This window comes from Capsicum annuum, chromosome 12 (assembly GCF_002878395.1).
Source record: "Capsicum annuum cultivar UCD-10X-F1 chromosome 12, UCD10Xv1.1, whole genome shotgun sequence".
NCBI classification, from domain to species: Eukaryota; Viridiplantae; Streptophyta; class Magnoliopsida; order Solanales; family Solanaceae; genus Capsicum; species Capsicum annuum.
The window spans coordinates 19,011,196-19,028,536 of NC_061122.1; the positions used below are offsets into that span (position 1 = coordinate 19,011,196).

At 26.9% G+C, this 17,341-nt stretch overlaps 1 protein-coding gene across 3 annotated transcripts; it reads right to left on the minus strand.

The window, feature by feature from the left end:
- Positions 1–15,020: 15,020 nt before the first annotated feature.
- On the minus strand, positions 15,021–17,335 carry LOC107850374 (linoleate 13S-lipoxygenase 3-1, chloroplastic-like). Of its 3 annotated transcripts, none has more exons than XR_007048211.1 (4): positions 16,561–17,335; positions 16,099–16,189; positions 15,569–15,765; positions 15,021–15,453 (listed from the first exon to the last, which is right to left on the minus strand). XR_007048211.1 is itself a non-coding variant. In XM_047400829.1 (4 exons), exons 1-3 carry the CDS (start codon positions 17,015–17,017, stop codon positions 15,756–15,758), a joined length of 297 nt encoding a protein of 98 aa, XP_047256785.1. In that variant the 5' UTR covers positions 17,018–17,335; the 3' UTR covers positions 15,021–15,453; positions 15,569–15,755. The 3 variants fall into 3 exon arrangements, 1 of the variants encoding a protein (XP_047256785.1); XR_007048212.1 differs by having other exon boundaries at positions 15,021–15,143; positions 15,396–15,453; positions 16,099–17,335; XM_047400829.1 differs by having other exon boundaries at positions 16,822–17,335.
- Between the last annotated feature and the right edge of the window lie 6 nt (positions 17,336–17,341).

Here is a 17,341-nt window from a genome sequence, read left to right on the forward strand (position 1 = left end):
TAGTAGATTAAATACTCTTAAATTATCACTGTATTGTGAGTTTCATACTTAAACTGTTGGATGTTCAGAGAACTCAATCAGAACTTCAATGAACTCACTATGTGAGGTGAGTCATTTTTAAGACTTTTTTTTTTCATATTCCATGCATCTCTTAACAAATTATCCCAAACTTTTTATCACATATATGGTTTTAATCTAGTGGGATTTACATTGTAAGAGAGTAACAGAAACACCCAATAATTTAAATATGACAGTCACAAATTACAATAGTTTTAGAAAAATTTAACCTATTCTCTCTTTCAATTATATTTTTAAAAAATATGGTAAACAAACTATTGCTCAACTTGGTCTTGAGCTCGTGGATGATGGCAGATACAAGATACTTATCAAGGTGATTCAAAAAATAAAAATCTAATTCATTTGAATTTGGAGGCTCAAGGTCGATTTTAAATGCCCATCAGGCATCAACCACCAAGTCAGGCTCTAATCTTATGTTTAGGAGATTCAAAATCTATATATACATAAAATATTGAAAATACCATAATTATATATATGAAAATTACATCTTCTGGATCCACCCCTGCTGGTGGACGTGTTGAATATTGTTTCACGGCCTTTCTTTATAAGTATTATACAACGTGTCTATTAATGTGTCGTAATTGATTACGCAGGGTATATCAATGTCACAAAATTATTGTTTTTAATTAGGAAAAGACAAAAAGGTTGTGCCAACTTTTCTTTTATCTGTCTTCTTTTTTTTTTTTTAACCTTCCCTCTTTGGAGAAACTTTTATTTTAAAGGATGTTGATTTGACTTTGTGATTTTTTTAGGTGTTCTAGTTTGACCGACCATAAAATTCAGTGCATGTGAGTTTGATTTTATATAAATTTTAAAAATATCATAGCTATCAAGTTATTAAATTGGGGAAAGAATCAAATTTATTTTCTTATTTTAAAAAATTAGTTAAATATATTCTTAATTATATTTTAAGGTTAAATTTATTATAAATATCATATTTTGAGATCAAATTTATCCTTGCTGTTAAGGAACTTTTCACTTGTATTCTTTCTCTACAAAAAATTTAAATCAATGTTAAACGCCCCATTATTTAAAAATAAAATAAACTGAGGGAGGGGTACATTTGAAAATTTTGTGGCCCTCCCTTCCAGTGGCCTAATCTCGTTTGAAAATTTTAATTAACAAAACTGATGGAAGGTTATACTTTTTTATTATTTTTGTGGGGCAGATTAGAATAGGGTGTGTTTTATTTTTAAATGATGGAACATTTAACACGGATTTGGGCTTTTCTGTTGTTAAAAGAAGGACGTGAAAAGTTTCTCAACAGCATGGTAAACGAATGATATATATTTAAACAAATTTTCAAAGTAGAAAGATAAATTTAATCCTTTTTCCTATTAAATAAGTATTGAAAATTATATTTATAGGAATAATGATCTAATTTGGCAGAATTTATTAGGCTAAATTACATAAAATTAAAACTTTATTTTCTATTATTACACATAATTTTAAATTCAAAAATTAATTACAAATATTCCATTTTTATAATTTCTCTCTCTATAATTCATATACATAATTTTGCCTTCCTGTTTATATGTTTTTTTGCTTTAAAAAATGCCTAAAATCAAACAATATCAAAAAAAGGATAATTAAGAAGCAACTTATCTAATATATTATTCTAAATTGATATTTATTTTCTAATATATCTCTGTTTTCTTACCTAATAAATTCCTTTTGCACATCAGTGACCCAATTTTATTGGAAATGCTCATCAGTAACATTATTTTCTAAACAGCTCTTTGATTCCGCATTGACTATTAAGAATATATTGGGAATGCTCATTGCTAGGTGTGTACAGATCAAACCGTCAAGTCAAATCGAACTGACGAATCAAATCAAACTGAGAAAAAACAACAACTTATGATTTGGTTTGATTGGTTTGGCGTTACAAAAAACAAACTGACCATTCTTGGTTTGGTTTGGTGTAACCAAAAAAAAGTCAAATCGAATCTGAATCAAACCGACATAATATATATATATATATTCGAACTTTTTTATACATAAAATATTAATTATAATCTACTTTTTAAATACTTTTTCAACTAGTTTTAGTAATTTTCAATAATTTGAAAGTAGATGTAGATATATATTTAGATTTGGACCTTTAAGTTGTAATATTTGTCCATTAATTGTTAATTAAATGATCGAGAACCCAATATAAATTTAAAACCTAAACTTTTCACTCTTCATCTCACTTTTTAGTTTTAAGAGAGTTTTTCGCTCCTCATTTTTTCATAATTATGGTTTTCATTAGCACATGAGTGAAAACATATTTGATCTATTCTTCGATCACAATATAATTGTAAAAACTAAAGATTATAAAAAAAATTTAAAAAAATTGAAAAAATTGAAAAACCCAAAAAAAACGACTAAAACCCTAGTTAAGGACTTACTTCTAAATTTGGTTAGAAAAACAAAGAACTAATGAAAGATATGTTTTAGTGTTATGCACATGAGACTTTTCTATAAAACTTTAACTTGAAATTTAAATTCTTTTATATTTAAATATTTTAATTTGCACCCTCTTATCAAGAGGAAGAAAGGAGTTTCCCCTTCTCTTTTCTTGTCTTAATAGAATTTGCTTTCAAAGTAGATTTTGTATTCCTTTGCACGATCTTAGTCATAGTATATTTTTTATAAATTTAAAATATTTTTGCGTCAAGGCAAATAGTTTGAGAAAAGTCTCAATAATAGTCAATTTTCCCTCTCTCGTATTTTTTTATTATCATTTTTTCAACAAATAACTTATAACATTATCTAAAGTCCTAACATGTTTGCACGATTTGACATTTGTTCACTTATTCTCTTATGATAATGGACCAACAAATATTAATGAATCTTATTGTATATTATTAGTTTGAATAAATGGTATAGTCCTCCATAGGTTTGAATATTCACTCTTCAATTCTATTTTCGATCAACCCAATCATACTTTCTCAATTTACTCAATTTGAATGAAATTATAAATATCACTATCGAAATTGAATTCTCTCCCATCTTAGAACATTCAACTAATACTTAAACCCTCATGTTTATCAGTACAATAAGATATTAATGGTATTCATCTTTATCCTTTATATTGTACAAAGTAGATCAAAATAATTATTGCACCAAAATATCTACAATATAATATTCTAAAATTAGAATTACAAATATAAAGATAAACATGCTTGAACTCATTGTCTTTTTATATCAACTAAAACAAAAAATAAGAAAGTTTGTAGCATAATGTTGATAAATAACAAATAATAAATGACCTTTACTTTCACATTAGTACAATATGCTACATAAAAGTACAATAATATTTGCAGTAAGAATTTAAATATAATGAATTTGAAAAAATCAATATTCATAAGTATTTGATTTATTGAATTTGAGCATTGTCCATTGAGTATCAGCCACGAGATACTCACCTAAATTATGATCTTCGAGATATAGTTTTTGAGATAGTAATTCTAGTGTCGAGTAAATTTCATAGATAATTATACAACTATCATTTTTTTACTAAGGTCACTTAACTATCATTCCTAATATAATATCACAAAACTTTTAATAGACTATTAAAATCACACAATTTAATTTACAAATTAAAAGTTAATTATACTATACAAAAATATAGTATAGACAAATCAAGTATTAATCCTAACATAAAGAAATATAATGGATTAATAATTTAGTATCATAGTTTATTGATTTTTGAAATAATATTATTATCTCACTAAAATCTAAAGCAACAATATTTTCTATGCAAGAAAATCAACTATCTAATATCAATATTAGTTTCTTCATATTTAATGTATAACTTGTAAATTTTTATGTTATTGCTACAATTCTCATTGCATATTTCGATCAAGATGAACTTTTTTAAGTCTTTAAAAATGTATGACATATTAAAAGATTAATAACTTAAATCTTCAAAGAGTATAGATTATATTTTTTTATAAAACATAAAGTACATGAATATTGACTCATAAAATTTTCACCAAACATGTAGAAAATAAAATGAATATGTAACATAACCTGTATATTTAGTTGACTTGACAAATCAAGAAAAATCTATTCTAAAATAATACTCAAAAGTAAATTGAGATCCTAACAATAATCACGACAAGATAAGTCGTGGTAGAAATTATACAAAAATTAATTATCTTTTACTAAATGTAGCCTTCTTATATAGTGGTAAATTGTTATGGCATTAGAACTTCTAGATTAATTTCAATTGGTACAATATTCTTTTCCATATATATATGTATATAATTGTTATTTGATTATTCATTTTCTATTTATATTTCTCGATCAAATTTGTCATGCCTTCTTAATTGACTTACATTGAATGAAATCATAAATATTTTTTGTCATATAAATATTCATTTTATGGTAATACTTCAATTGCATATAATTAGTAACTCACACCTACATTTCATCATATAAAATTATTATAAATTTTTATTGATATTTTTATTATTAAGAAATATTTATTCCTAATTTATTTTATTGATCTGCACGTTTAAATTTTTATATAAGATAATTTAATCTTGTTAAATTAATTTTTATTCATTAAAACAAAGTATCTTTTTTAAATTTGATTATTTTAAAATCCAAAATTGTTCTTACATACATATATAAAGTTATAATTGGTCAACTAAAGAATAACTTTGTAAGGCAAAATTTTATTTGACTTCGAATATTAATTAGGACTATGTAATTTTAGTAGTTATTTTCGACAAATATTATGTAATTTTTTCTGTGTAGTAACATTCATTTTAAAAAAAATTCGTATTTATTTATTTTCAATCTACCCTCCTTTTAAATTCAAGACTATCATTTATTCATTTCCTAATATAGAATGATAGTGTAATTACTCAACGATAGTTATTCTCAATTATGAAAATCCTATCATTAAATATGAATGCATATTGTTTTAAATATAGATTACTTAAAATATATCAAATGAAAATTCTTCCAATAAATATGAATGCATATTTTTTAAATAAAATTACTTGAAATATATTGAAATAAATTTCTTTTATTTTGTAGTCCAAAGTTACCATTTGAGTGATCACATTTTTTTCATAATATTTTTAATTTTGGAAGGACTTATTTGTCATAATAATCGTTTTCATATAAGTTACTTGATTATTAGTTAGTTATTCTCGAATTGATTTTTTGTAATACTTTCTTGATTTACTAAATTGTAGTGAAATCATAAATATTTTTTAAAATAACATTATTATTTAAATTAATGATGTATATTTTTGAGGGATGACATCTTTTTCTTAATATTTTTTTTATTTTGAAATAACTTTTTGATTATTATAATCATATTCATATAAGTTATGTGATTACTATTTACTAATTGATTTTTTGTAATATTTTCTTGATTAACTCAATTGTAGTAAAATCATAAACATTTAGTTTTTATAATGTTATTATTTATGTTATTTAAGTTAATTGTTTAAATATTTTAAGGAATGACATCTCTATTGAAATATTTTTTATTTTGGAATGACTTTTTGGTCATAGTAATTTTTTTCTTATAAGCTGCTTGATTACTAATTTATTATTCACTAAAATAATCACCAAAATAAATTTTGTTGCCAACAATAGATTCTTGTTGCCAAAATACCAAGTGGCTAGTTATCAATATGTCACTTGACTTTATTTTAGGCTAACTTATATATATATATATATATATATATATATATATATATTCATATAAGTTACGTGATAACTATTTACTAATTGATTTTTTGTAATATTTTCTTGATTTACTCAATTGTAGTAAAATCATAAACATTTACTTTTTATAATATTACTATTTATGTTGTTTTGTTATGAAATATAAAGCAAAGAAGAAGAGTAGAGAGAGAATAGAGAGTAATTCTTATTTCTCTTGAGGAATTTCTTGATGGGGTGAATTACAATGAAGGAAAACCCCTTTATTTATAGAGGAAAACTAACCTTAGGTTTATAACTTTTCTATAAATAGACATTCACTATATATGGTAAAGTAGACATTCACTATATATGGTAATATATTTATAACACTCCCCCTTGAATGTCTAATTGATAGATAATGTGCCTCGTTAAAATCTTACTAGAAAAAACCCAGTGAAAAAAAATTCAGTGAAGGAATAAGAGTACACATCTATAACAATACGTATATCGGCTGCCTCATTAAAAACCTTACAAGGAAAACCTAGTGAGACAAAACTTAGTGAGGAAAAAAGAGTACAACGTGTATTAACTCCCCTAATGTGAACATCTTTGAGCCTTTGCATCCCGATCTTGTGCACCATCTTCTTGAAAGTTGTAATTGAAGGAGACTTGGTGAATAAATCAGTCACATTGTCACTTGAAGGAATCTGTTGCACGTTAATATCACCATTCTTTTGGAAATCATGTATATAGAAAAGTTTTGATGAAGTGTGATTCGTTCTATCTCCTTTTATGAATCCTCCATTAAGTTGTGCTATGTATGTTGCATTATCTTCATATAAAATTGTGGGTACTTTGTCACATTTCAAGCCACATTTTTCTCGAAGGAGATGTATTATGGACCTCAACCATACACATTCTCGGCTAGCTTTATGATTAGCTATTATCTCAGCATGGTTCAATGAAGTGGCTAGATAGACTACTTTGTATATCTCCAAGATATTGCAGTACCACCACATATGAACACATAGCCTATTTGAGACCGAGCTTTATGTAGGTCAGATAAGTACCCAACATCAACATGACCAATAAGATCGGGACTGCAAACTTGCTAACAAATTAACTAAAAAAAGGCTATATCAGGCCTTGTAGTATTTACAAGATACATTAGTGCATCAATTGCACTAAGATATGGTACTTCATATCCAAGGAGGAATCCTTATTCAATTTTGCATGTTTCTCATTTTAAGCAAAAATTCTATTGCTTTTGAAAACTCTCCAAGAGTTCCAATGATTCTCAAATCATCAAATTATCTCTTATGAGGATAATAAAAAGTTTCCCAGAAACTTTATATGCTTCAGGCATTTTGAATCCTTTAGAGATTTTCATATGAATTTTTTTCAAGTAACAATATCCAACATGTCAAGTGTGACATCTTCAAGTGTCTGGACTGCAAATCAAATAATTTTTATTCTTACCAAAATGCATCCTTTCGTGTCACTTGATAAATATTTCTACGTTAGCATGCTTAAATAAACGTAGAATTTGGCTCCTCATAATATTTTATAATATTACGTCAATATAGTATCAAAGATATTCTTGATGATATATCATTTTGTATCGATTCACAATGTGACATAACGTTTTGAGATCTCATCACTACATTATTTGCAGGTACCTAAACCTCTCAAAAGGTTCATGAAGTGTTATGTCGTAGGCTCTTCAAGAACACATTGTCTTCTTAGTATGATTATTTGCTCCTTATCCTTTTCAAGGATTGTTTCATTTGAAATCGATTGGTCTACTATGCTTCATACATGCGTAGATTTGTCTTTTAGAGACACAAAATAGAAGCACTTGCAGCTTAAATATGAAATGTTTTCAGCATTTGACTTGAATTATCTATTGAATGAGGATCATATTGATGATAATTCACAACATATTTTTTTAGCTGTTTATGTTAGGATTTTTGCCCCGATTTTCTTACCCAATTTTAAGTTTTACTTTTTCTTGTAAGGAAAATAAAAGTAACCATAAATACTTTTACTTTTCCTGAAAGAAAAATATAAAACTTTTCCATATTTGGCTAACCTCTTTCGTGAAGGAAAGATTTTGAACATCTATAAATAGAAGACCTTCATTCTCATACCATAACACAATAGCATCCACACAGTAGTCGTTTAAAAGAGTCTCGTTTAGGGGAGATTTTCTCTCTCATTAGTTTTTATGTCTTTAATGATAGGTTTTATATGTAGGCCAATTGGCCAAATAATATAATAGGCCAATTGGCCAAATAATATAATAATATTAAGATTTTTAATATTGTTTTATGTGTCTTCTGAATTGTCACCACAATAATTGCAACTAATAGCTTTCGCATGACGCCCTTTTGATTTCGAACCCAACAAGTGGTTTCAAAGCCCACGATTCAATAAATCGATGGTCCAATTGTTGAACAAAGTTGCAATCAATTTGATGATAATAAAGATATATGTCCAAAAGCTACATGTGGAGATAATTGTTAAACATATTTTCAACAATCCTGTTGTCACATATTTGAAAATAAAACTCACTTTTAACCCTGCAAAAGGACTCCAATATTTTTAACCCGAAAAGGGCTAATATATCTTTTAACCCCAAAAGCTCCATTTTTAAACATGCCAAACAGCAGTGATATATGAAGAATATATGAAGAACAAAGATTATGCACAAAAAAAAGGTGAATCAAGTGAAGAAAATTAAGTCAAAAAGAGGGGATTTGTTAGGATTTTTTCCCCGATTTTCTTACCAAATTTTAAGTTTTACTTTTTCTTGTAAGGAAAATAAAAGTAACCACAAATACTTTTACTTTTCCTGAAAGGAAAATATAAAACGTTTCCATATTTGGCTAACCTTTTTCTTGAAGGAAAGATTTTGGACATCTATAAATAGAAGACCTCCATTCTCATACTATAACACAATAGCATCCACAATGTAGTCGTTTAAAAGAGTCTTGTTTAGGGGGAGATTTTCTCTCTCATTAGTTTTTATGTCTTTAATATTAGGTTTTATATGTAGGTGAATTGGCCAAATATTATAATAATATTAAGCTTTTTAATATTATTTTATGTGTCTTCTAAATTGTCACCACAATGATTTGCAACTAATAGCTTTCGCATGACGCCCTTTCGATTTTGAACCCAACAGTTCTCAATTTACTTTAGAGAATCTATCTTTGTACATCATGGTATATCTATTGATCATATACCACACATTAAAGAAGAAAAATTTAGATGAAATATTTGGTTCATGACCTTGAACTAATTGAGAGGGAAGAAATAATCATAATCTATTGGTCTAATGCACACAAGTGTTATTGTATGCAATACAACATGTTTCAGACCAACACATGAAGCTTTGTTCTCATTAGTAATGGTTTAGCTATTTATCAAAGGCATTCCATGCCAAACCATCATCATCAAGATGAATTGTTTTGATTACACAAGCTGAAAGTTATTCTCTTAACTCAATTTTATTGAGCAAACAACTTTATGAATGTCAAACTACAAGTTGACAATAAATGTACATGTGATTATCTTATTGATGCATATTTTCAACATATCACATGAAAGGTGAACGGGTCCTTATTCACCTTTTATATTTTTCAGATTTTGAGGGATCCTATCCAATAATTAGTTGGTCCAACCAACTTATCATGAGAACAAACAACATGAATAATTCTTGAAGAATTTTGTAATTCTTCATTACATATCCAATACTCAATATGCACATCTTCGGGATGTCCTAACCATTCATGTCAACTTATGAATTTTTATTCTAGCAAACTCCAAGTTTACTATGACATGTACCTTTTTACTTTAGTAAATTTCAGATTTACTATAACATGAATAAATTTCAGATTTACTACTTTAGAAGTAGATTTCAAAATAACTCTTCTCGGTTATTCTACCTCATTCGGAGGTGAGTTGTGAAGCCATCACAATCAAGTTCACGTTTGTTGATAAGTTTCACTAAATATCATCACATTCACCCAGGGAGTGGATCTATGCTTATAACAATTAAAATTCTCATTCCCATGAATGAAATATAATCGTGGCTTAAGCCTATCAAATTAATAACTTATAACCTCTTTTATGATATTCCTACTTCAAGAGCAAATCGAGGCATACATATGATCTAGAGAATTTTTCTCTAACATATCTTATGATCATCATACGCGTGTGAAAATATCATCACTTTTGATGATCATTATCATATTGTCCCTCCACACGTATATTCGCGCATTCAATCACTTGTCTTCTTTCAGACATATTATGCACTGCTATCATATACACTCCAAGAATAAAGTACGTTATCATATTTCAGACTTATCATATATTGCTACCACATTCACTTTATGGAACGGAGCATATTTTGTGACTTTTCATTAAAAACACATTATTTTGTCTTAGACATCATAATATCATCAATATGGTGCATTGAAATTCAAATTCAACATCTTACCCATATAAAAGCGTCTTAGGCATAAATTGATGGGACTTAAACCCAACATATTATCATCTCTTTTGATAATATTGTTCTTGAGGAATAAATTTAAAACATAAATGGTTTCAAACCAATTATTTTTCCTCAAATCCAACAATAATTATATTATTAGTAGCAAAAGACAAATAACATAAGGAATTACTAACCTTGAAATTACTTTAGATTTATAATCTCACCTTGTTTGACAGAGTCTCGTGCTGATAACGTGTTATGAAATATAAAGCAAAGAAGAAGAGTAGAGAGAGAACAAAGAGTAATTCTTATTTCTCTTGAGGAAATTCTTGATGGGGTGAATTACAATGAAGGAAAACCACTTTATTTATAGGGGAAAACAAACCTTGGGGTTTATAACTTTTTTCATAAATAAACATTCACTATATATGGTAAAGTAGACATTCACTATATATGGTAATATATTTATAACATGTTTAAATTAATTGTTCAAATATTTTAAGGAATGACATCTCTCCTGAAATATTTTTTATTTTGGAATGACTTTTGGTCATAATAATTTTTTCCATATAAATTGCTTGATTATGAATTGATTATTCACTAAAATAAATTTTGTTGCCAACAAAATAGATTCTTGTTACCAAAATACCAAGTGATTAGTTCTCAATATGTCACTTGGCTTAATTTTAAGCTAACTTCTTTGCTTTATTTACTAAAATAATCACTAAAATAAATTTTGTTGCCAACAAAATAGATGCTTGTTACCAAAATATCAAGTGGCTAGTTCTCAATATGCCACTTGGCTTAATTTTAGGCTAACTTCTTTGCTTTATTATATATATAGATATATAGACTGTTTCATCATTATAAAAATTGAGATATTTTTGAAATCATTTAGTTCTCTTTTATACGTTTATTTTAACGTTTATATTTTTAAAAGAATTCTGTTTGAACTTTTACTAAGGCATATATACTTTTGTTTTTTATTAATTCTAAACTGAATAAAAATGAAACTTGCACATTCAAAGAATAGTATAATTACTCCACCTTTATATTTCTTTAATAATCGTGTAAAACTTCTATTATTGACTCAATCATAGATTAATACACCAAATAAATTTGTATAAATAACTGAAAACTCAATTATACTGATAATTTTCTCAAATTCATGTTTGTTTCCTACACTTTTTCTATTATTTATTGTAAATGGAAAGGATAATATACAATATTGCTATCAAAATTCCAACTCATAAGGAGTTAGTATTAGAAATATTCAACTCGTCAAGATTTACGTTAGAGGGGATTAATGCTTTAGTTGCAACTCAAGACATTTATTCATGTTTGAACTAATTCATGCAAACTGAAAACAGATTATCAGTAATCAATTTTTACTTTATATTTTTTCTATGCGCTTTTTAGTGTCACTTGATAGATAATAAAAGCACCTCAAATCAAGCTCCAAATTATCATACAGGTATAATTTTATTACTTAAAAGATAAGGCAACAAACAAAATTCTTGAGTGCAGTTCATTTTTGAATTCAAGTACATTTTACTTAAGACGAATGTATGGATGAATTTTCTTCAAAACAGAAATAAAAAAATTAAAGTTATTAATTACCTAGTGAGCAAAAACAACTTTCTACATTCCTTTCTGCATCAGATTTTTATTATTATTTTATTCTTCTCCTTCAATATAAATCTCATATAATTAAAAAAAAAAAAACTCAAAAAATAAGAACAAAAAAACATAAGTGAAAATTCTAATATAGAATTAAATATAAAGTAGTAAGAAGCACCCACCTATATATCCAGCTTGATTTGATGTATAAACTGATCAATATTTTGGTAATTATTTCCTCGTTTTTTCAGTTCATGACAGCTAAAGAGTTAATATGATATGCATTTGTAAGCTAAATATAATTGAACCAGCAAGAAGAAAAAATTCTCGTTATCAATTACTTATTTAGTAAAACGTGCAACTAATCAAATTTAAAAGTGCAACTTTTATGATCATCTCTAATAAAAAATTTAGATAGTAGATACTCAAACATCGAAAGAAAAAAAAAAAAGAAGAAAATATGGCAAGCTCACATGTTATAGTCTTGATTTTTTCTTCAACAATTTATAGTAAGTATATGTGTGCTTCAAAATTACATAAATCATGGTAGATTTTCAAGAAAGAGAAAAATGATTGATAACGATATGTTAAATTTTGAATCAATAGGACAATGAAATATTTGTGGTGACTTGTAAATGGTAAATGTCTACCTTAAAAAGGCTGCCAGCTTTTACATCTAATTGCATTTTTTAAAAAAATCATTACATCTTTCAATATATAAAATATTTTCTCCATAAAATTTACCATATTTAACAGAATAAGTTATTTAAAAATAAAAATTTTGTTGGAACTCTATACCGATAACTTTAATTTTCCATATAGAGAGGTTATATACTACCTCTACTTTAGCCTAATCATATCTATAAGATCTTTCAGTGTGTAACACTAAACTTTTAAAAAAAATTTAAATTCTAATAAAATCACAATATATTTCTTAATAGAAAATGATGTAATTAATGATTTGCATTCTAATTGACTTCAAAACATAATTAATATAGATTCTACTCATGTACAGTGTGATTGATTTCCTCCATAATTAAGTGGCTTAAATTAAGAAATCATCCTAAACTATTATTATTTAAATTCAATTATGTATTTGAAATATATTTACTGCTATAATAGTGCTATAGTAGTCAATACTAACTGATTTTTAACATTATTTTCTACTCCATATATATTTCTTAAAATAGTATATATTTCAAAACATTATTTTTATAATATTATTTATATTATTTAAATTAATTGTTTGCATACTTCAAGGGATGACATCATTTTCATAATTATTTTTTTTAATTTTGGAATGACTTTTTGGTCATAATAATCTTCTTTTATATAAGTTGCTTGATTACTAATTGATTATTCAATTGTGACTCTTAATATAATCTCATTATTTAAATTGGTTACATACTTAGAGGGATGACATTTTTTTTTTCAATATTTTTTATTTTAAAATGACGGTAATATTTATTATATAAATTGTTTGATTATAATTAATTGACAAATACATGATTGTAGCGTCATAAGTTTTAACAATCATAACAATACATACAACTTTTGAAAGAATTGATTTTTACCACAATATGAAATATGAAATAATATTGAATATTTAAATAATTAACAGAACAACTTTAATAAATAAATAATTAATAAAACATAAAATAATATGAAATAATTAACTACTAATCTTAATAAAAAATAATTAAAAAATCATATGAGTTTTCATCGAATAGGAATGCATCTTAATTATTTTTTACCACAATATGAAACATGAAATAATATTAAATATTTAAATAATCAACAAAATAATTTTTTGTTATAAAATGATAGTTTTTTTGTTGTCAAATGTCAAGTAGCTAGTTCTTAAGATGCCACTTGGCATAATTCTAGGCTAAACTATTTTGCTTTATTATATATATAGATATGAAACATGAAATAATATTAAATATTTAAATAATCAACAAAATAGTTTTGTGTTATAAAATGATAGTTTTTTGTTGTCAAATGTCAAGTAGCTAGTTCTTAAGATGTCACTTGGCATAATTCTAGGCTAGACTATTTTGCTTTATTATATATATAGACTAGTGGATACATCCGCGCTTCGTGCGGTCGGTAAAAAATTATTATTATTAAATAAATATTGTCATTAGTTATAATTAAATATTTATTTCTTTATAATTTTCAATTGTAATTTTATGAATTGTTTCTTTATATCATAGTATTTTGAGGATGTTTGTTTTTTTTTTAATCATTTTATCTTGCTTAACAGTTGCTTTGTATATCTTGTTATGCTATTTGTCAAAATAGAATAATATCATGTAGCTTACCTACAAAATGATATTGTCATAATTAAATATGTAATCTCAAAATAAATACTATATTCTATAAAAGAACTAAGATAAAAATTTAAAATAACTTATAATTTTACGTATTATTAAAAAAAAATTATACTTTTATCATATAATAATAATTTCATGAATAACATCTGTAAAAATTTCAATGGAAGGTTTACTTTTATATTTTTATAAAATTTGTGTAATATCCTTCTTTTCTTCTCCTTTTGTAATTTTTCCTAATAATCAAGCGTTAAGAATGTTATGATTTTTTTAAAGTTTTCAAACTGAAATATATTAAATTTAATGTTTTAAAATTTATTGCATTATTTAAATTAATTATTTTTTTTATTTTTCATAATTTTCAATCTTTTAAGAACTTATGGTCGTCAAAATATATTTGATTTTGTCTATCTCAATGTAAGTGGTAGTATTTATTTTTTTAATGAAAACTTTATTTAGCGTATATAAAAGATATATCAAGGGCTCAATGAATAAAAAAATCGATTAAAAATTTATAAACAAAAATCATGGTCCGACTTCTATACTGCACCTGTAGAACCTCCAAGTCATGGGTATATGTACATGAAAAATTACCCTTTGAAACTATATTGAAGTGATCTAGTGTTGTAGAAGATAAGAATTAGAGGTGGATTGATGAGGTTATCGACAACAAATGACAATTTTTTGAACTTCTTATAATAAATCAAATTTTTTTTTTTTAAAAAAAGACGGTGAAACCAATTAAGGAAGAAGTTGGATATAGTAAATCAATTCATATACATAAAAATAAAAATAAAAAGAGATAGATAAGAAATAATATGTATAGTTATTGATTGATACAAAGAATATCACTTTGAAAATTCATGAAATTTCAAATGTCACGTACTGATTTACAAACCCAAGTATGTATGATGAAAAGTTTCTCTATCGATTCATACGACACTACTTGTATCCACCTGGGGAATCTTAGTAGCTTAGTTGGTTAGTTACCTGAACTCCCACCTTGTTGGTAAGGGTTCGATTCCCCATATTGTAATCCCCTCCCCTATTCCCCTTCCCCTCCCCCAATTTAAAAAAAAATATACTTGTATCCACCTTAAATGAAGTTTTCTTCTTATAACTCATAAATGTGCAAAAAAGTGATGCAGCAATTCTGTCTTTGAGCAGCAAAAATATTTATCTGGTCATAAAAATATAATTTTTTTCACCTCAGTACCTAATTTAACCCAAAGTGTTGGTTCAAGCATTTATTGTCCAACCATAAACCTGAAAGTCATGAAATTAAACCCCAATTGTTCAGATCCTTAGGCTTACCATTTTCCAGAAACAAGAAACAATAAAAAGAGAAGGCAGATTTATCCTTCAGATATTGAACGCTTACCTAAATAATAATTGCTGCTTTTGTCTGCCTTCTGAATCAAAACTAATTGCAAGCAGCCATCCCACGCAATCATGTCTGAATTGAAACAACAGAGGACCACAACTCTTTGTAAGCCTTCCAAGCAATATCATACGCACATTTGTCTGGATTCTAAGAGAAGTTGCTTCCCTCCTCAAGCTCTCATATATCAAGTTCCCCTACAATGACCAAATAGAAACAATCAAATGAGTATCACGATTCCTAAAGTACATCCTAAAATAGGGCAACACACATGCAGCAAATTCATTACTCGACTCCCCGGCGTTTGTTGGAATGGACCATAAAATCCTTCATCCACGGTAGATAAAAAATCTAATGTGATTTCGGTTTATAGCTATCAACAACAAAGTTTCGCATGAAAACAGGGAGAGCAAACGAAATCCAATCAAGTTAAGGTTTTGCAATTACCTGACAACATAGATGTGATCTGAACACGATGAATGTACTTCTAAAATACAAGTGGAATCTGAAAATAATAACCAAACACTTACAATAGTCGACTAATCGGCAAACAATGAGGCTTCACACGGCTAACTTCACTTCGCACAACCATGACAACTTTATCCAACCGGAGTGTCGAACCTGAAAATAATAACCAAACAGTTACAATAATCGAAGGCATAATTCGCAAACAATTTGGCTTCCCACACAGCTAAATGATCAAAATTAGAGCAAAATTGAAAACTTCGATGAATGACTACTTCAGTGGCCCAAATAGGGTCTGCTTGAACATATTTGTGTATCAACTATCAAGCACATTATGAAAATGGAAATCTCAGGAAAAAAAAAATACATAGTGAGAACGAAATCAAACTGTGTTCAATAAAAATCCCACATAGCTAAGGCGGTCTCTGAAAGCATATTTCATAGTTGTCCCTTTCTGTTGGCTAAACTACAGCTGAACACTTTTTGGAAATGAAATGCACTTTGGTATCACAAGAGGGTATGCCTACCGAGCGTTCAAATTTCCATACTATTCATTTTCTTTTATTGATTGGATCTAACGTATCATTTTCATCATTAGATGGATCTTCTAATTTGTTGTAATACTCTACATCCTGTCAAACACCAAAAACGTTCATACGAAATACAAAATATTTATTAGGTCAAAACAACTAAGCAAAGATATACAGTAGCTCCCAGACAGGCGAAAAGAAGAAGCCAATGAAATTATTTTGATAACAATTGGATCATCGATCAAAAGAGTGACTTACTTGGGTCGATGTCAGTTTTGATGAGTTTCAAGGCGACATTTCTTCCATTTTTATTGGTGAAAGCATCTAAATGTTTCACAATTTTCTCCTTCAGATATTCCTTGTTCTTGTTCCTCACTGTAACTACAGCTAGAACTTTGAATTTCAACGACTTTTTAGGCACCACTGTAATCAAATTTTCACTTATACTCGCCATGGTATTTCACCAGGGAAAAAGACTTTCACTAATTCCCTTTTGCCTTTTTATCATCCCTCAAACTTCAACTCAAACTTACATCATTAAAATAGTACAAGTAATATACAAAAATTCAAGACTCGTTATTCTACTACCAGTAAGTACTATTCTATTTATACTGTTCCATCAAGAACCATTTATAACATTGTACTAATCGTCAAATGATTATCCAACTGTAAAGCAAAATTTCTCACTCACCCCTTTCAAAAATATTAACTTAACAAAAACCTCTTCAACCTAAGCAAAATCCTCAAAGTTCTCAACTTTCATCTCCATTTCTTGAAC

Excerpts from the sequence above, each read along its gene's own strand:
- LOC107850374 (XM_047400829.1), bottom strand. The coding sequence starts at position 17,017 with ATGGCGAGTATAAGTGAAAATTTGATTACAGTGGTGCCTAAAAAGTCG. Across the intron at positions 16,190-16,821 it reads CAAAACTGACATCGACCCAA|GTTCGACACTCCGGTTGGAT; the intron begins GTAAGTCACTCT and ends TATTATTTTCAG.